We start from the raw sequence: 16412 nt of genomic DNA on the forward strand, positions 1-16412 counted from the left end.
ACTTTAACATGAGATTGACTGATAAAGCGCCTGTCTCTGGTGGGCAATTTGTAGGCAGTGGGTCTTACAGGTTTTACAGGCCTTGTTCTGGACTGAGATCATTTCTAATGGACTTCATGGGGAGATTTAAATCTCTTCCTTTGTATTTACAAATGATCCACTTCAAAAGCTCTTCTTCCTCTTTCTTTGACAGTTTCCTCTTTGTGTATCTCACAAATCATGTAGAATATTAGTCTTAAATTATAGGATAGTAAAATACATTTTTGAGAAAAGTAAAGATGTCCTCAATCATAATTCTATCTCAGGGAACCTGTAGTTGGCAAAAGATTACTGAATAAATAATTATTCATCCATTCCATGTCCATTCATTTCATGAACACAGATGGATTTTTGCTTGTTTGATACTAGGACTCTGTGTAGTATGGGCTGGCCTTTAAACACATTTTTCTGCCTATGCTACCCTTCTGTTGAGATTATAGGTATATACTACCAAACCAGCTAATGTGAGGAGTATATAAATTTCACTCATAATTCAATGTCAATAAAGGACATGTTTTAGAGGTAAAGTAAGCAGGTTATTTTCCATTTTCATAGCTGGTATAAATTTTCTCAAAAGTCTTATGAAATTTTCTGTTTAGTTTCTTGGGAATTTGAAGCTTATATGATTGACATTTGTGTCTAATAACATCAACTCTTTATTATTTTGCTAGGTCTTTGTTTCTATGCAATTATTTGCTCTTATTATGATGTGAAGGCATAAATAAATAGATGTACATATACTTATACAATGTGTTTATTATAGATATGCATATATGCACTTTAAAGCACCTTAAATTATTTATAGAATGGGACTAGATATAAATAATAATACATTAATCAAATACTCGTTAAACCCTTCCTATGTGCCAGTCATTGTTATATACCCTAGGCACATGACTTCAATCTATGGTATTTTGTTCTTCCATAAAAACATGCCTGATAGCTAAGTCCTTGAACAGAATTTGGCCTTCAAAGAGCTATTCTTTCTTTAACATGAGGAAGGTTTGAGATATCATCATGTAACTGTGGATGGGCCAGCATTGGAGATGCTCTCAGAGCTAAGGTTCCAACTGTCACAACCATCATCTACTGATACCAGATGGCCCTTATTCTCTTCTACCTTCACTATTTACAATATAGTCTCCAGAGCCTCTATCTCAAGGTTAGCATAGAAAAAAGTCACACACACAGTTCAGTAAATGATAATTACTACTACTACTTTCCAAAAAATCAAAGACTAAATCAAAAAGTGAGAAGAAACATGTCAAGTTTAAACCATGGTATTCTGAGAGAAAAAACAAACAAATATGTTTTCAGATTCCTAATTTCCATGTATTAATTTGTACTACTTGAATGAGTTACTTACCAGAATGCTGAGTCATATAGTCCCATGATTTTCATCAGATCCTTGTACTTTTTTCTCTCTCTTGTAACATTAAGTGATAGAAAATATATAATTGATATGAAGTAAAATAAACAGAACAAAATAAACACTTCATTTTGAAAGCTGTGTTTGGAAACAGAAGGCAATGCCCTCATGTTTATAGCTGTAACAGACATCAGCTCCTCCATCACAGAGTGGTTTGTTGTCATCTAAAGGATTGAAGCCAACAGAAGCCATTATGTATAGGATCTCAATGGTGACATCTGAGAAAGTGCTGTAGATTGTACTGGTTTTAGTATTTTACTGTAGGCCCAGAGGATGTTACCATTAGGGGGATAACTGGATATATTGTTTATGTAGCTTTGTATGAAAAATTCAAAGTTAAAAGTACAAAATTAATTAAGGTATTTATTTAAATGCCTGTTTCATCATGTAAATACAGGAAAGCCTCAGTAAATGTCACTATATTGTGTTCCCTCTAAAAGTCATGTTAAAACTCCATCCCTATTATAGTGATATTAGAAGCCTGGCTTTTGGGGAAGTGACTGAATCATGAGGGTATCACTTTTGTAAATGGATTGCTGCCTTAGAAAAGCTGGAGGGAATTGGCAAAGACATTTTGTCCTCACATCCTTCAGCCAGGTTAAGGTGGTGATATCTATTAGGAATGGGCCTTTACCAGATGAGTAACAAATAACTTGCTGTTGTTCTTTATAAATTACTCAGTCTTAGATCTTTATTGATAGCAGAACTAATGGACTAAGGCAAATATTTTTCATCAAAGTCTTGGTGTTTCTGGAATTAGTACAATTAAGCATTGGAAGTTTTTGACTGATCACTTACTTCTATAATAACAGCATTAATGAGAGTTTGTAAAGCCACAAAACCTCCTTTCCAATATAGGGACGATTCACATAAAAAATCATCATACGATTCAAAGCAATAACCTACAAATACAAAAAAGCACAATTTTGAGATGAGAGAAGTGGAAGAATAAGAAATGAAAATCTAAAAGAAAGCAATCTAGAAGAAACTCCACCCATTAGAACTTTTAATAACACAGACAAAAGAAGCAAATAAAATGTTTTAAATAAGGAACATTTTTTACTCCCATATTAAGTGGCTTGGCAAATTCTACTGCAGATCACAAGGAACCACCCATCTATAACAATTTTATTAATAAAAACCACAAAAGAAATAGAAAATTTTAGCAAATAAAAATGACTGAATTCTACTGCTCCAGCCATAGTAGATTCAATGTTATGTCTCAAAATGCCAAACATTTCATCCTTTGCTTTGCATGTAAAGGTTCTCCTTCCAGAAATATACATGGTTCACTCATTCCCTATATCCACATCCCTTTTCATCATAGAGGGTTTTTCTGCTACTATAAGTAAAATATAGAAACCAGCTTGAAATTCAGTCTTATAGCTTCGCAATTTTCTTTATATTATGTTGGTTGCTGTATCTGTTTCTTCTATCTTTTGGCCATTACTAGAATTATCACTGCAAACAGGCTCTGTGTTTTCTTTTTACCACAAACAGTGATATATGGTACAAACTCAGTAAATGAACTGATCCTACTACTCACATCAAGTCTATTTGTTAAATTGTCTAATCCATTGGTCTATTTCATAAGCTCACTAGAGGGTTTTATTGCAATTTCTTAGAACTCTTTGCACTCATTCCCTGAGCTATATCATTAATGCTCTGTTAATCTCAGAAACCTATTCACATTTTTACATCATTGGCTATCCAATGGTTTAGGTTTTCAAGATATCACAGGAAATAGCCCTTAAGTAACTTCAGTTACATTTTCCCATTTGATCCCATTCCTTTTATGTTCATCTTCCAAATCTACTAACAAGATATTCTTTCTCAACTTAGTACCTTAACATTTGCCTCTTTTCCAACAAACAAACATTATCTCAACTTTTTCAAACTTGCTGTTATTCTTGTCTTAGTTTAAACATCACTTCCCTAATCTGACAGTTTACTAGGAATCCTTGGTAAGTCCCTACAAGTAGCTTCCCCTATACTTGTCATTAACTGTTCAATAACTGTCTTACTTAACTGGAACCACCTGACATTGGAACCCATCAGACTTGATTACTCCTATCTTCTTTAAAACATACACCTAAAAGTTCAATACATATATGATGAATCATTCTACAATATTTTCAGAGTTAATCTCTCAAGGGAATACTCTTGACCTAAGAATACGCTCAACAATAAAATTCTATTCTCTCTGGTTTTTCATATGCCACAGAAAATATTTGCTACCCATTCATTCCCCTATCCCTTAAGTTTAAAAAAACTGCCATAATGCTATTTCATATAAAAATTCACCTGATAAACTTTTTTCAACCATTGGAACTGAATAGTCTACAACTTTTAGGTTGTAAGAGAAAATGTCATTAAAGATGATTCCCAATGAATATGGAAGATGCTTCTGAAATATATCATCCATATAGGTATAATTTGGTGTCCCAATGATACTTGCTCCTGTATACCAAAGGCAAAAGTAAACATAGAAAATGTTTAGAGGGCTCCACCAAAACAAAACATGCTATTTGGCTATCATATATTGTCATTAGATAGAAATTAAAATTTGCTTTCCATTTAAATGAAGCTTGAACTGAAAGGTAAGAAGACAATTTTAATGTTGTAGATTCCAGAATCAGGAGACAGATGTGTATAAAAATTAAATGCTATTTTTCAATGATGACAGGTATCAGGGAAAGTTTCAGATACATAGAAATACTATCCTGAAGTAAGCAAGCATGAGAGGATAAGGAAATGATTATGGTACTTACTATACAGCTGAGAATTCCAGATTTCATATTTACTGAAGCCAAGACTATTTCTATGATCTCCTCCTTATGAAGGGACTAAGATAACAAATCAACACTATTTTTATTATTTGTTTTTTTCAGGTGTTTGTTTGTTTGTTTATGTTGGTTGTGGAGCTTGAACTCTGGGCCTGGACACTGTCTCTGTCCCTGAGCTCTTTGTGCTCAAGGCTAGCATTCTACCTCTTGAACCACAGCACCATTTCTAGTTTTCTGGTGGTTAATTGGAGATAATAGTCTCATGGACTTTCCTACCCGGGCTGGCTTTGAATCATGATCCTCAGATCTCAGCCTCGTGAGTAGCTAGGATTACAGGCATGAACCACTGGCACCTGACTTATGAAATTGAATTAAAAGAGACAATATTCAGCTTGCCCTTAAATGAAATACACCTTGTGTTCTTCTTATTATATGATGATCTAAGTTAAAATAAAGGCCTTTAAAGATGTGTAATATTACATTATATGCAGGACAGTTTTCAAATTGTTCATCCTTACTTCTTAACTATGAAGTTGCAAAATTATTGCTTAATAACCATAGTCTAATCTTTCTTATCTTTGCTGGTCCTGGGGCTTGAACTTAGGGCCTGAGCACCGTCCCTCAGTTTTTTTTTTTTTCTCAAGACTAGTGCTCTAGCGCTTGAGCCAACTCCACTACTCCACTTCTGACTTTTTTAGTAGTTAATTTAAGAGTCTCACAGGCTTTCTAGTAGCAGCCTACTGAGTTTCTGTGATTACAAAGGTGAACCACTGGTGCCCAGCTAATGTCCTAATGTATTATTTAGATATTATTTAAATATTATTTATTTTGTATTTTTATGTTAAAAACATAGTGGCTCTATATTTTCCAGTCACTATTTTGTAAATCTGAAATTGTGCAATATGTTGTTTTGTTTATATTCTAGTAGAAATATGGGCCTCTCATACAAAAACTCAAGTTTAAAATATTTAAAAAGCTAACTGTTGTGACTTAATAAAAGCCTAATAAATTTTTTGAGGGGGTCTGGTCATGGGGCCTGAACTCTGGGCCTGGGCGCTGTCCCTCAGCTCTTCAGCTCAAGGCTAGCACTCTACCACTTGAGCCACAGCGCCACTTCCAGCGTTTTTTTCTTTTTGCTTATGTGGTGCTGAGGAATCAACCCAGGGCCTTGGGCATGCAAGGCAAGTGCTCTACCACTGAGCCACCTCCCCAGCCCCCTAATAAAATTTTTATCCTGATATTTAAACTTTTTAGCAAAATGTATCATTGTAATTTCAAACTGGTATATGAAACTCTTATCAAGAATATATGTACTACTAAGAGTAATTCTTTCTTACCCTGAGTACACTTACCTTTCATAAAAGGAGAAAGTGCTATTCTATTCATTATCTTCTGGGTTGTATTAGAGATTGGCATATATACAACTGTCATAGAAGAGCTATTAAATTGATCTAGCCTTCCCAGGTTCTCAGGAGGCTTTCCAGAAAAATGCATATTGTATGTAAAATGTGCAATTGTACTCATATATACTCCTAGAAGTACTGGGATGCCATATTCCTATGACACATTAAAAATAAGAGTGAGTTTTGATCATTTTCTGGTCAAGTCAGTCAATATCAAAGAACTGTGGCAGATGATTACCCATTTAGTTTCTACTCTTTGGAACAAGAACCTCCTAATGAAAGATAAATTCTTAGGACATACACTTATCACTTTTGGATGCTAATACTAAACTTTTGCACTAGCTCAGGAGCTACTTTAACCTAAGGAGATACAGAATAGGGTCACAATCTCTATACAACTGGACAGCTGATTCTAGAGGTTATAAGACATGCAGTATTCCAGATAGGGTCCAGGGTAGCAAATCATAATTCTTAGAAATGATATTACATCAAAAAAATAGACTTAATAACACAAAACTAAAATTTTGCAATTTATGCTAGGCAAAATTTTTATTATTTCTTGGATCTAAATATATATGTGGCAGCTTTAACATTTGCTAAAATTGACCATATAAAACTATTACAGGAAGGGGTAGGGGAAACACTAAGGATCCTGAGCACAGGTCTAAACTTTCTAAGTAAAGATCTAGAAGCACAACAAATCAAAGGAAGAATTGATAAATGGTATCGCATCTAGCCTAAAAATTTATGCATGGCAAAGGATGTAGATAAGCCAAAAAGAAAGCCTCCAGAATGAGAGAAGATTTTTATCAGCTATACATCAGAAAAAGGACAAATATCCAGAATATACTTGGAGTTCAAAAAATTAAACCTTAATAATTAAAAACTTCAAAGAAACAATTCAATTAATAAATAAGCTGATGATTTGAACAGATTTCTCAGAAGATGGCCAAAGGATTAATAAACACATTAAGAAATGCTCAACATCTGTAGCATAAAGGAAATGCAAATCAAAACAACACTGAGATTCCACCTCGCCCAAGTTGGATGGCCATTATATCAAGTAAACAACAACTAATGCTGGTTAGGATTCAGCCAAAAGGGAACTTTAATACACTGTTAGTGGGAATGTATACTAGTACAACCACTTTGGAAGCAGTATGGAGGTTCTTCCAAAAACTAAACATAGAACTATCTTATGACCTAGCAATTCTACTTCTGAGATTTTATCCAATAGATCACATACAAGTTTTTACAGTAAAGCCACCAACGCAACCATGTTCATTGCAGTATTAATCATCATAGCCAAGTTATGGAATCATCCCAGATGCCCCTTAATAGACTAATGGATCAAGAAAACATAATATATATATGCACATATTTATATATTATTGAATTTTACTTATCCATCAGAAAAAAATGGTGTTTTAAGGAAATGGAGAGGAAATGGGGAGACTTGGAATTACATTAACTGAAGTATGTCACACCCAGAGAAACAAAGGTTGCATGGTTTCTCTCAATAGTAATAGGTAAAAATGTGCCTAAAAATCTGTAAGTAAACACATTGGGTGGTATGCAAGGGGTTACAAATGAATTAACTGAAGTATAGTAGACTTTTAGGAGAGCTCAAATCATGTAGTTTTTTAGAAAGGTAAAGTCAAAGCCCAACAAAATAAGCACTAGTAAATGGGTACATTGTAAGAGGAGGGATAGGAACAAGGTGAGAGAGATAGAAAAATAAAGGGGGAAAAAGGAGGAGAACGCAGTTGAGAATTCATTGTACATACCACAAAATTAAGTAAAGGAAGGGGTGGTTGAAGAGGGGTGACACTGATCAAGATTCATTGTACTGATAAACTGCTTTGGTAAGTGGTGCCTCCTTTGTACAACTACTTAAAGATAGTAATATTAAAATTTTACCACATATATTTTATGTAATTTCTTTTTTTAAGTATGAGCAATACTTTTAGTATTGACTGTTATGTCTCTCAATTAAACATACACAACTAGCGACAACTTCAAAATCAATTTCCTGTTTAAAATATAACATTTGAAATCACTAGGCAATGATAAAAGAATGCTAACTGTGGAAAAAGGCAAACTTTCAGACATACCAACAAGCTATTTATTTTCATTCTCCATTTCATAAGAAGATTCTTGTGCAGAAGCGCTCGAGTTTGCTGATACAGACTTCTCTGCTTTATACCCATTTTACCTGCTCGGCAAATGAACAAGGATAAGTAAGCCACAAATATCAGGATAAGAACCTTGATTTTATTTTTGAGAAACATATTTACTACTTTTGAGAACTAGTTTTAAAAACTATCAAACATCAGTACAATAAGTCATGACTAAACTCAACTATATTCACTTGAAGCTATATGGAGGAGTGGTAATAGTAGGTAGTAGTGATTGTCATTATGCTTTTCCATTGTAATACACACATATTACATACAGTATTGTAATACATACAGTATTACAATGGAAAAATTCTTGCTAAAGTCCAGTTATCTAATGGAAGATAATTGCACATTTTTTACCTTTTATAAACTGAATTCAATAATGTAAATAGAATAAAATGCATCTCATTCTATTAATACTTATTTCTTGTTTCTTACATTTTAATACAAATATCAGAGCCAATCAAAATCCTGATTCGTTAAATTCATCTGAATCATAAGCTATATTCCTTAATTACAGCCCCAACAAAATGTTTTCTTATAAAACTTACCTTCACATTGAAGTAAATGACTTTTAAAAAAGAACGAGGCTGTGGATTATAATACAAACTCAAATTACTTGAAAATTGATTCTAAGGCACAGGAAAAATAAAACATTTCTCTGAAATTTCTGAATTCTGAAGTCTCTGAATAACTCAGGAAACAGAATTAAGTTTATATAAGAGAGAAAACAGAAGTTACATAGGAAAGTAATTTTTCCCAAATACTTCCAAATAAACAGAAAATAATTTTTCTAGTTTTTATAATCACTAAGTTTAAATATTATGTCAAATTTGTATATCAAAATATCCCAATAATTCTCCTTCAGTTGAGATAAAGTAAATTTTTACTACTTTCCTATATTCTAATGCTATATCCACACAAGAAAAAGAAAAACAGTCAAAGTCTTCAATCTAAACATAAATACTGGAAGCATCAATATTGTACAAAAAATAGATTGATTTTTAACCATGTCTACTCACTTTACTGTCAGAAAAGTCAGAAAAAAGTACTCTGAAAATATGGTTCTCTTTTTGTCTAGTACAAGAACTAAACTTTTTTTCCCTATGTAGGTACTACTTCCTGTTTATTCTCAGACCAGTTTCTGAAAAAGGATATAGTCAGCCCAGCTGCACACGATTAATTTGTTTATTTTTTTTGATCTGTGCTCTTTTTATCCCCTAAGCCAAGTATTTTGTAGAGAAATGACTGCCGCATGATTGGTTGAGAAAAAAAAAACACCCATGTTTGTTCATTTGGACTTTCAACTGCAGGAATTGGGGAGGAAATGGCAAACAAAGAAAAATGAAACTGGTCCATCAGACACCATGGCATCAAGAAGGAAAAAAAGGCAAGAAAAGCAAAAATAACTAATCACACAAAACACTTAACTTTCAATGAGAAATAAGCTATGTTTCTTCACTACTTATGGCTAAATACAACTGTCAATTATAGACTTGGCAACTTCACACTATGTGGGCAGAACATGCTAGAGCTGAATTTCTTTTCTTTCCTAAAAAAGCTAAACAATCCATAGTGTGTCTTAGAAAAATTTCTTGGATGAACAAATGAATTATGAACAAATTTCTACCTTTTACTCTATTCATAATAGATACAGGATTTTATAAGATATGTAAACAAAATAAAGTATAGTGAATTGCCAATGCTCAAAAAACATTACAAATATTCAAGAGGGATTTTTTTGCAGGAATACTAGAAAAAAGAAGTCTATCTCTCTGAAAAGAATTGTCAACTTTTCTTGCCTTGTCAGAGTAAATGGCAAAACAGGAAATCAAAGCTCAAAAGGTCATGAATTGCAAAATCTCAAATATTTGACATGCTCCCAATCCACAATCATAGGCTGAAAAATATGCTAGAGAAAGTGGGATAATTTTAAAACAAGTACAGTCAAAGCCATAGCATTATATATCTATGACTATACCTGCATGCATTCATACATACATTTACATACATACATACATCCTTGGCAAATATATAATGGATGTAGATGCAGCTTTAACAAAGAATGAAATTGTGTTGTTTGCAGGGTAATGGATGAATCTAAAAAAAAAAAAATCAGCTATGTGAGCTACACCCAGAAAGACAAAAAGACTGCTTTCTCCTCTAACTATTCTACAAAGTACAAAGAGGAGTGACAATCCAAAACTATTCTATGGATCATTATTATCCTGATATCAAGACCAGATAAAGGTACCCCCCCCAAAAAAAGAACTCTAAGACAATTTCCTTAATGAATGTGGATGCAAACATCCTCAATAAAATATCCAAATTCAATAATATATTTAAAAGGATCATGTACACTGATAAAGTTGATGTCATTCCAGGGATTCAAGGATGGTTCAATGTATACAAAAAGTAAATGTAATATAACATATAAACAAAAGCAAAACAGAAACACAAAATCACCTCAATAGAGGCAGAAAAATACTTTCCTTTCATCCCTTTACAATAATGTCCCTATAGAAAATAGGAACAGAAAGCTCAAACATCAATATAATAAAGACTGTTTTATCAGTGTAGTTGTTTCCTAGAAATATTATTTTTGTCTTGTTATTAAGTTGTATTCTGAACTATAGGCCTTTTTAAAGGAAATAGTTCTGTTCTCAGATTCAATTTTAATAAGTATACTGAAAAGCAAGATTTTGGAGTCTTCCTCTGTAACAGGTCAATTTGTTTCAAGGCCCTGAACAATTTCTTAGCCTACATTTGCTTTTGATATAAAAAAGAAAATTACACTTCTTTAGGAAGTTAACTTCATTTTTTATTTCACATTTCCTTTCTCTGTTATTTCATATAATATATGTTACATAATGTAAGCCATTTCAATATTGGTCTTTTTAAAAGTACTGCTTTAGTTATAATTATTAAGACTATTATCTTGAGGTCAATGATTTTTACTTTTATCATTATTGCTTCCTTTACTTCTCTTCACTATCAAGTACCTCTCACATATGAAAAATATTGATATAATACAATGTATGTTCCCCAATATATTTGATATATATGCTCCCCAAACATTAAGACTTAACATTTTGCTACATTTTCTTTAATTTTTTTAAATTGCATGTATATTTAATTATCTTTTGTAACTTTTCCAAAATCTTAAGTATTTTTTTCTCCACTGAAGGCATCTTCCCTCTTATTGGTTGGTTAGAACTCAGGGAATTAGCACCTCTAATAAAGTACACTGCCCCTTATGTCAGGTCTCCAGTCCCTTTTTTTGCGGGGGGTCCAGTCATGGGGCCTGAACTCTGGGCCTGGGCGCTATCCCTCAGCTCTTCAGCTCAAGGCTAGCGCTCTACCACTTGAGCCACAGCGCCACTTCCGGCTTTTTTCTTTTTTGCTTATGTGATGCTGAGGAATCGAACCCAGGGCCTCATGCATGCAAGGCAAGTGCTCTACCACTGAGCCACCTTCCCAGCCTGAAAGGCACATTTTTCTTCTCCAAAGATTTTCTTTTTCTGGCTGCTATTTTATTTTGGATTTAAATTTGGTTTTTCTATTTACCTGTGTTATTGATGATCAACAGACTGGTGCAGAGATCCTGAGGAACTCGTCCAGGAGACAGGAAATACAATCCTGTCTTAAATTCCCAGTTCTGGTTATTTTGCACAGAAAGCTCAGCAGTACTGTCTGTGCAATGAAAGAGTAAAAGAATGGGCTCTGAAGGGCAGGCTTGCAATGCCTGGCAATATGTAAATCCAGTCACGTGGGAAGCAGAGATGGGAGAATCATAACTCAGGGTCCGTTTGGCACAAAAACACAAATGTTAGCAAAATACCTCCAGTAAAACAAGGTGAGCATGGTGTTTCATGTCTGCAATCCCACCTACATGGAAAGTGGGACTTTACCTGGAAAAATCAAGTGAAAGGGGAGCCACACAGTAAAGTGCTTGCCTAGCCAGCACAAACCCCAGTAATGAAAAACAAAAATCTAGACTATTAAGTCACATTACCTGGGTTCAAATCCTACTTACACCATTTAGGAACTCATGTCACTGTGTATATCATTTAACCTTGCTGGTCTCCGATTCTTCAGCTATAAAAGATGAAAAGAATGTTGTAAAGACTAAACGTAGTCTTCAGCACCAGTGGGTCTCAGTTTTCAACATCCATGATAATCACCTGGAGGACCTGTTAAAATGCAGATGGATGGACACCATCTTCAGGGCTTGTGGTTTGATAGATCTGGAAAGGCCTGGTTAGTCCACCCTTAAGCCTATAAAACAGTGCACACGGCTGTGGAAAGATGATCTCCACAGCAGCAATTATCACTGAGTTCAGTGATTGCTGTTTCTAAAGCTTATTTCTTACATACAAAATCCCTTCTGGGGGAATTGCTTCACTTCTCAAATATTCCAATGAAATGATGCTTTTGTTTGACTCAGCTTGACTCATTCTCCCAGTGGGAACTACCAATGAAATCCTTAATAATGATTTATGTGGGGGAAATAAACTAAACTATCTGAAGTATGTGAACACTACTGGTTTCATTATTTGAGTCAAAAGAACTAAGAAAACTGAAAAAAAATCAGATTGGGGGATTACAGTCAGGTCTTTATTAACAAAAATCTTTTCTGAAGCTTTTCTTTCACCATCTTGGCTCAACCCTCTTCCAGTTATTAACAAAACTTGCTTTGGGGATGAAGAGATGGTAACAGGCTTTTCTATCATTTGGAGATCTGAAAAGTTTCAGAAGACTCCTTATCAAAGGAAGCCAGGTGCTGGTGGCTCATGTCTATAATCCTTGCTACTAAGGAGGCTGAGATCTAACGATCATGGTTACAAGCCAGTCCAGACAGGCAAGTCCATGAGATTCTTCATCTCCAATAAACTGCTCAAAAAAAAACCCCTGAAAGTGGCACTGTGGCTCAAATGGTAGAGTGCTAGCCTTAAGGAAAAAAAAAAAAGCTAGGGACAGTGCCCAGGCCCTGAGTTCAAGCTCTGGGACAGGCAAACCATTTCTGTCCTTCAGAACTTCTGGCTGTTTGCCTTCTTAAGTTTCACAAGTAGTTGACAAGTAGTTGGAGCTATCTTCTGGCCCACTCTGCATTGTGTGTCTTTCATTTTGATCCCATGGACTCTGATACGAAATGGCAAATGATTTCCCAAGTGAACTAGTAATTGAGCGACCATTTCGTTCAATAGAGTTCAGCCTTTGGCTTCCCAGAGGCTACCTTGCTGGTTCTGCCAGTTTCAGCCGCCCCACTGTCCTTTCTGGGACTGACAGTCCTCTGCTGACATCTTGTGGTCAGAGCATTTCAACCATTTCTTACCCCAGCCTCTGCCAAGGCCTGGAGCTTATACTAAGTAGGCTTCCCCTTGACAGGATTAGAAACATTTCCATGGCCTCTGAGCCTTTTTCTTAAAAGACAGACTTTATTTGTAAAGTATTTGTAAATAACCTTGTCACAGACAATGGTAATGACATTCATTCTCCCTAGCACAGGGCTCTAAATTCAAATTGGAAATTATCATGGTAAATCCTTTTGATTTTCAATCAGACAAAAAGGCCAAAAACCTTCAAATGGTTTTCTACATGATTTAGTTCACTTTTTTGTCAGTAGTCTGCTGAATGTGTTTTGTTTACTCAGCTACATGGGAATATCCATGAAGACCAAAGTAGTACTGGGCTGTGCATCTTACAAAAATATATATGATTATTTTAATGGCCAAAAGTCAATCAGATAGTACCAATGTTTGTTGGTGATGGGTTTAAATTCTTAGCCTCTAGCTTACCAGGTAAACACTCTTACTACAGACATGACTCTAGTCCTGTTTTGCTGATTATTTTTTAAAGTCTTGCTTCCTGCCCAGGCTTGTACCTGGGCACATTTGAGACAGATGCAGACTCCTTGAAAGACATTTAGGGAAGTACAATTGACATGGTACTGCCTCTTCCTTTTAGAAACCTATTTCTTTCTCTGAAATAGAATGTAGATACAAGAATTAACTCAGATCCAGAAACTAGGTCAGTGACCATGACAATTTATTGAGGCAATTGCTTTTAATCTACTGGCCATCCACTCTTACATTTATAAAGAAAGAACCACCCCTTGCTGACCTACTCATTTGATACCCCTCCCCAAGGTTAGTGTTCATCCATTATCTCTGTAACTGTACAGGTCCTACTTTCTACTTCCCACAACCTACCTGTTGTCAAGGTAAGTATGGCCTCATATTAAAGCAGATAATACAATTTGATTTGGTAAATACCAATAGTATAAGAAAGAAGAGAGTTCCTTTCCAGCCTGTACAGAGGTGATTTAGATGTTAAGGGGAGAGAGGTTCAGCAGTTGAAGAAGTAGAGAAGTATAAAGAGGTGCTCAGTGTGTGTGTTTGATTAGGCCACCTGTGTTTGGCAGCTGGCAATTACTAAAATTAGGATATCCTCCCAGAGCCTGGGAGGCAGAAGCTTTGTCTTCTTTAGTATTTATATTTAAAAGAAATGGTTCTCAGGTCTGTGAGAAGCATCAGAGTTGCTAGCAATGTACTTTCTAGGAAAGTATTGAGCTTTCTCTTGTTATGGAAGGCTGGAGTCATCCTACAAGTATGTGGTTTTGTTGCTAGAAGCCATACTAGTTTACCAAGTACAAAACTGTTGTCCATCACTGTTCATTACAATAATTGTATCCATGTGGTTTGGGGTTGTTAAGCACTGCCAGCTAGCCAGAATTAGTCAAAACTATCATTGCCTTTATTGTGAGTCAAATACCATGCCACCACTGAATTCAGCGATGCTAGTGTATTCCCAGTGCATTCATTGTTGCCTGGCATTTTAGTCATCTTTGTTTTCCAGCCTTATGTAGCATACCCACTTGTCAAGCATGCCTAGTTTTCCAAGTTTATTCATCCTTTTTTCTCTACTGCATACCATTTTTATGTGGTGTTGTATGGGCCATGGCCTCTGGTGCTTTTAGCCATGTTCACTCCATCTCCTAGGTTCTGGCCAAGAAAAATCCTGCATACCACAACAGCACTTCCTAGTAACTTAGTCCCTTGCTCAACTTTATTTTCTGAATTACCTGATCAAGCACCCTCAGATCCAGTCCCAAGCACATTCTCTAAGCTCATGTAGGTAGCTAGGAGTTGGTCAGGACCACATTGCATCTTTTGCTCTATTGTTCAGTTACCTGTTAACTCAGTTATGAGTTTGGAGACACTAGGTCTTCAGCTCTGGTATGATAGTCCCTTTCCCTCGGCAAAACTAGTAGAATTTTTACCAATATCTATGACTTATCCCTTATTGTTGGCCTAATGGCCAGGAAGGGAAGTGGGAGTAGTTTCTGGAAGAGAGCTTGGATTCCTAAAGGTGCCCTAGGGAGTTGAAAGCTGAAATCTTGTTTGCTGGGAGTGCTCTCAGAAGCTGGAGGGGGAAAAAAGTTTATTTCTGAAAGGGAATGCAGATGGCTCATTCTAGCATCCATTACCTTAACAATAGTGGGCCTTTCTCTGGACCATATGACAGAAAATAGAGTTTAGAGTGACTAACTCAATGTCCCAACTATAGCACTCTTCAGTTGGTACAGTGAAATGCAATTTCTTTTGTAAACAACAGCATATGGGGAAATTTTTCATGGTCGGTTGTCTGTGATGTTTTTGTAGAACTCTGGCTACCTAATTTGTGTTACCATGGATAGCTTTCCTTCCAAAGTTGTCTTTCTAGTCCACACAAGGACCTCAAAAAATCATCTGGGCTAGTGCACATTACGATTTCTTTCCTTTCAACCCCTTAATAGCTAACATTTTTGTTCAGTTTCTCAGATCAGTTCTTAGGAGTTGCTGACAGACTCTTGCTTTCTTGACAGTTTCCCTCAGCTGATGTTATCTCCCTCACTTATTGTCAGGGCCACAATACACACTTTGCTTTACTGTTCAGTTACCTATTTACTCAGTTATGAGTGGACTCTGCTGTTTATTTCCTTTGTCCACTGGACATCTCTACTTGGATAAGCATCTCAAACTTAATAAATCCCAAACTGAACTCCTGATCTTGCATTCACATCCTAAAACCAACTTCCTCATCTTCATCTATTGGTAGAAGATGGAGTTAGACAAAAAAACAATTGATGATAATTCTACCCTGTTAGTAGTTGAGACAAAAACAAAGCAGAGTCAATGAATATTTTCCCTCACCCCATCTTCCTCCAAAACATTCAGAATCTGACCGCTTCCTGCTACATTACTGGTTTAATTCATCATCGCTTCAAATCTAACAGATCTTCCTTACAACACCCCTACACTCTTCCTGGCAGATGATACACTCCTCAGAACCCTCCAATCACTTCTGTTTTGATTCACATTTCATAAAATTTCCATAAGCACCCCTCTGTTGTCTTCCTACCTTATCTTCTACTAGTATCTATCCTTGATCAGTTCACTCAAGTCTCACTAGTCTAAAATGAACAAAAAAACAGTAATGGTAACAACAGAGTTTAGTGTTGCTTATCAATTTAAGCTTGACTAAAATTAATTTTAATCCTATTCAGTTACAAACTTGATTTCACATATAATAA

At 35.4% G+C, this 16412-nt stretch overlaps 1 protein-coding gene across 1 annotated transcript in view; it reads right to left on the reverse strand.

Moving 5' to 3' along the window:
• Abca6 (ATP-binding cassette, sub-family A (ABC1), member 6) overlaps positions 1-9648 on the reverse strand; it is a 54503-nt gene extending 44855 nt beyond the window's left edge. The window contains exons 1-6 of the mRNA XM_013036633.1: positions 8389-9648; positions 7772-7872; positions 5607-5811; positions 3773-3928; positions 2267-2370; positions 1406-1632 (exon numbers count right to left, since the gene is read on the reverse strand). Of these exons, the coding sequence (XP_012892087.1) occupies positions 1406-1632; positions 2267-2370; positions 3773-3928; positions 5607-5811; positions 7772-7867 (788 nt within the window). The 5' untranslated portion in view covers positions 7868-7872; positions 8389-9648. The remainder of the gene's footprint in view (positions 1-1405; positions 1633-2266; positions 2371-3772; positions 3929-5606; positions 5812-7771; positions 7873-8388) is intronic.
• Positions 9649-16412: the final 6764 nt, after the last annotated feature.

The sequence above is a fragment of the Dipodomys ordii genome, unplaced genomic scaffold (assembly GCF_000151885.1).
Source record: "Dipodomys ordii isolate 6190 unplaced genomic scaffold, Dord_2.0 Scaffold7, whole genome shotgun sequence".
NCBI classification, from domain to species: Eukaryota; Metazoa; Chordata; class Mammalia; order Rodentia; family Heteromyidae; genus Dipodomys; species Dipodomys ordii.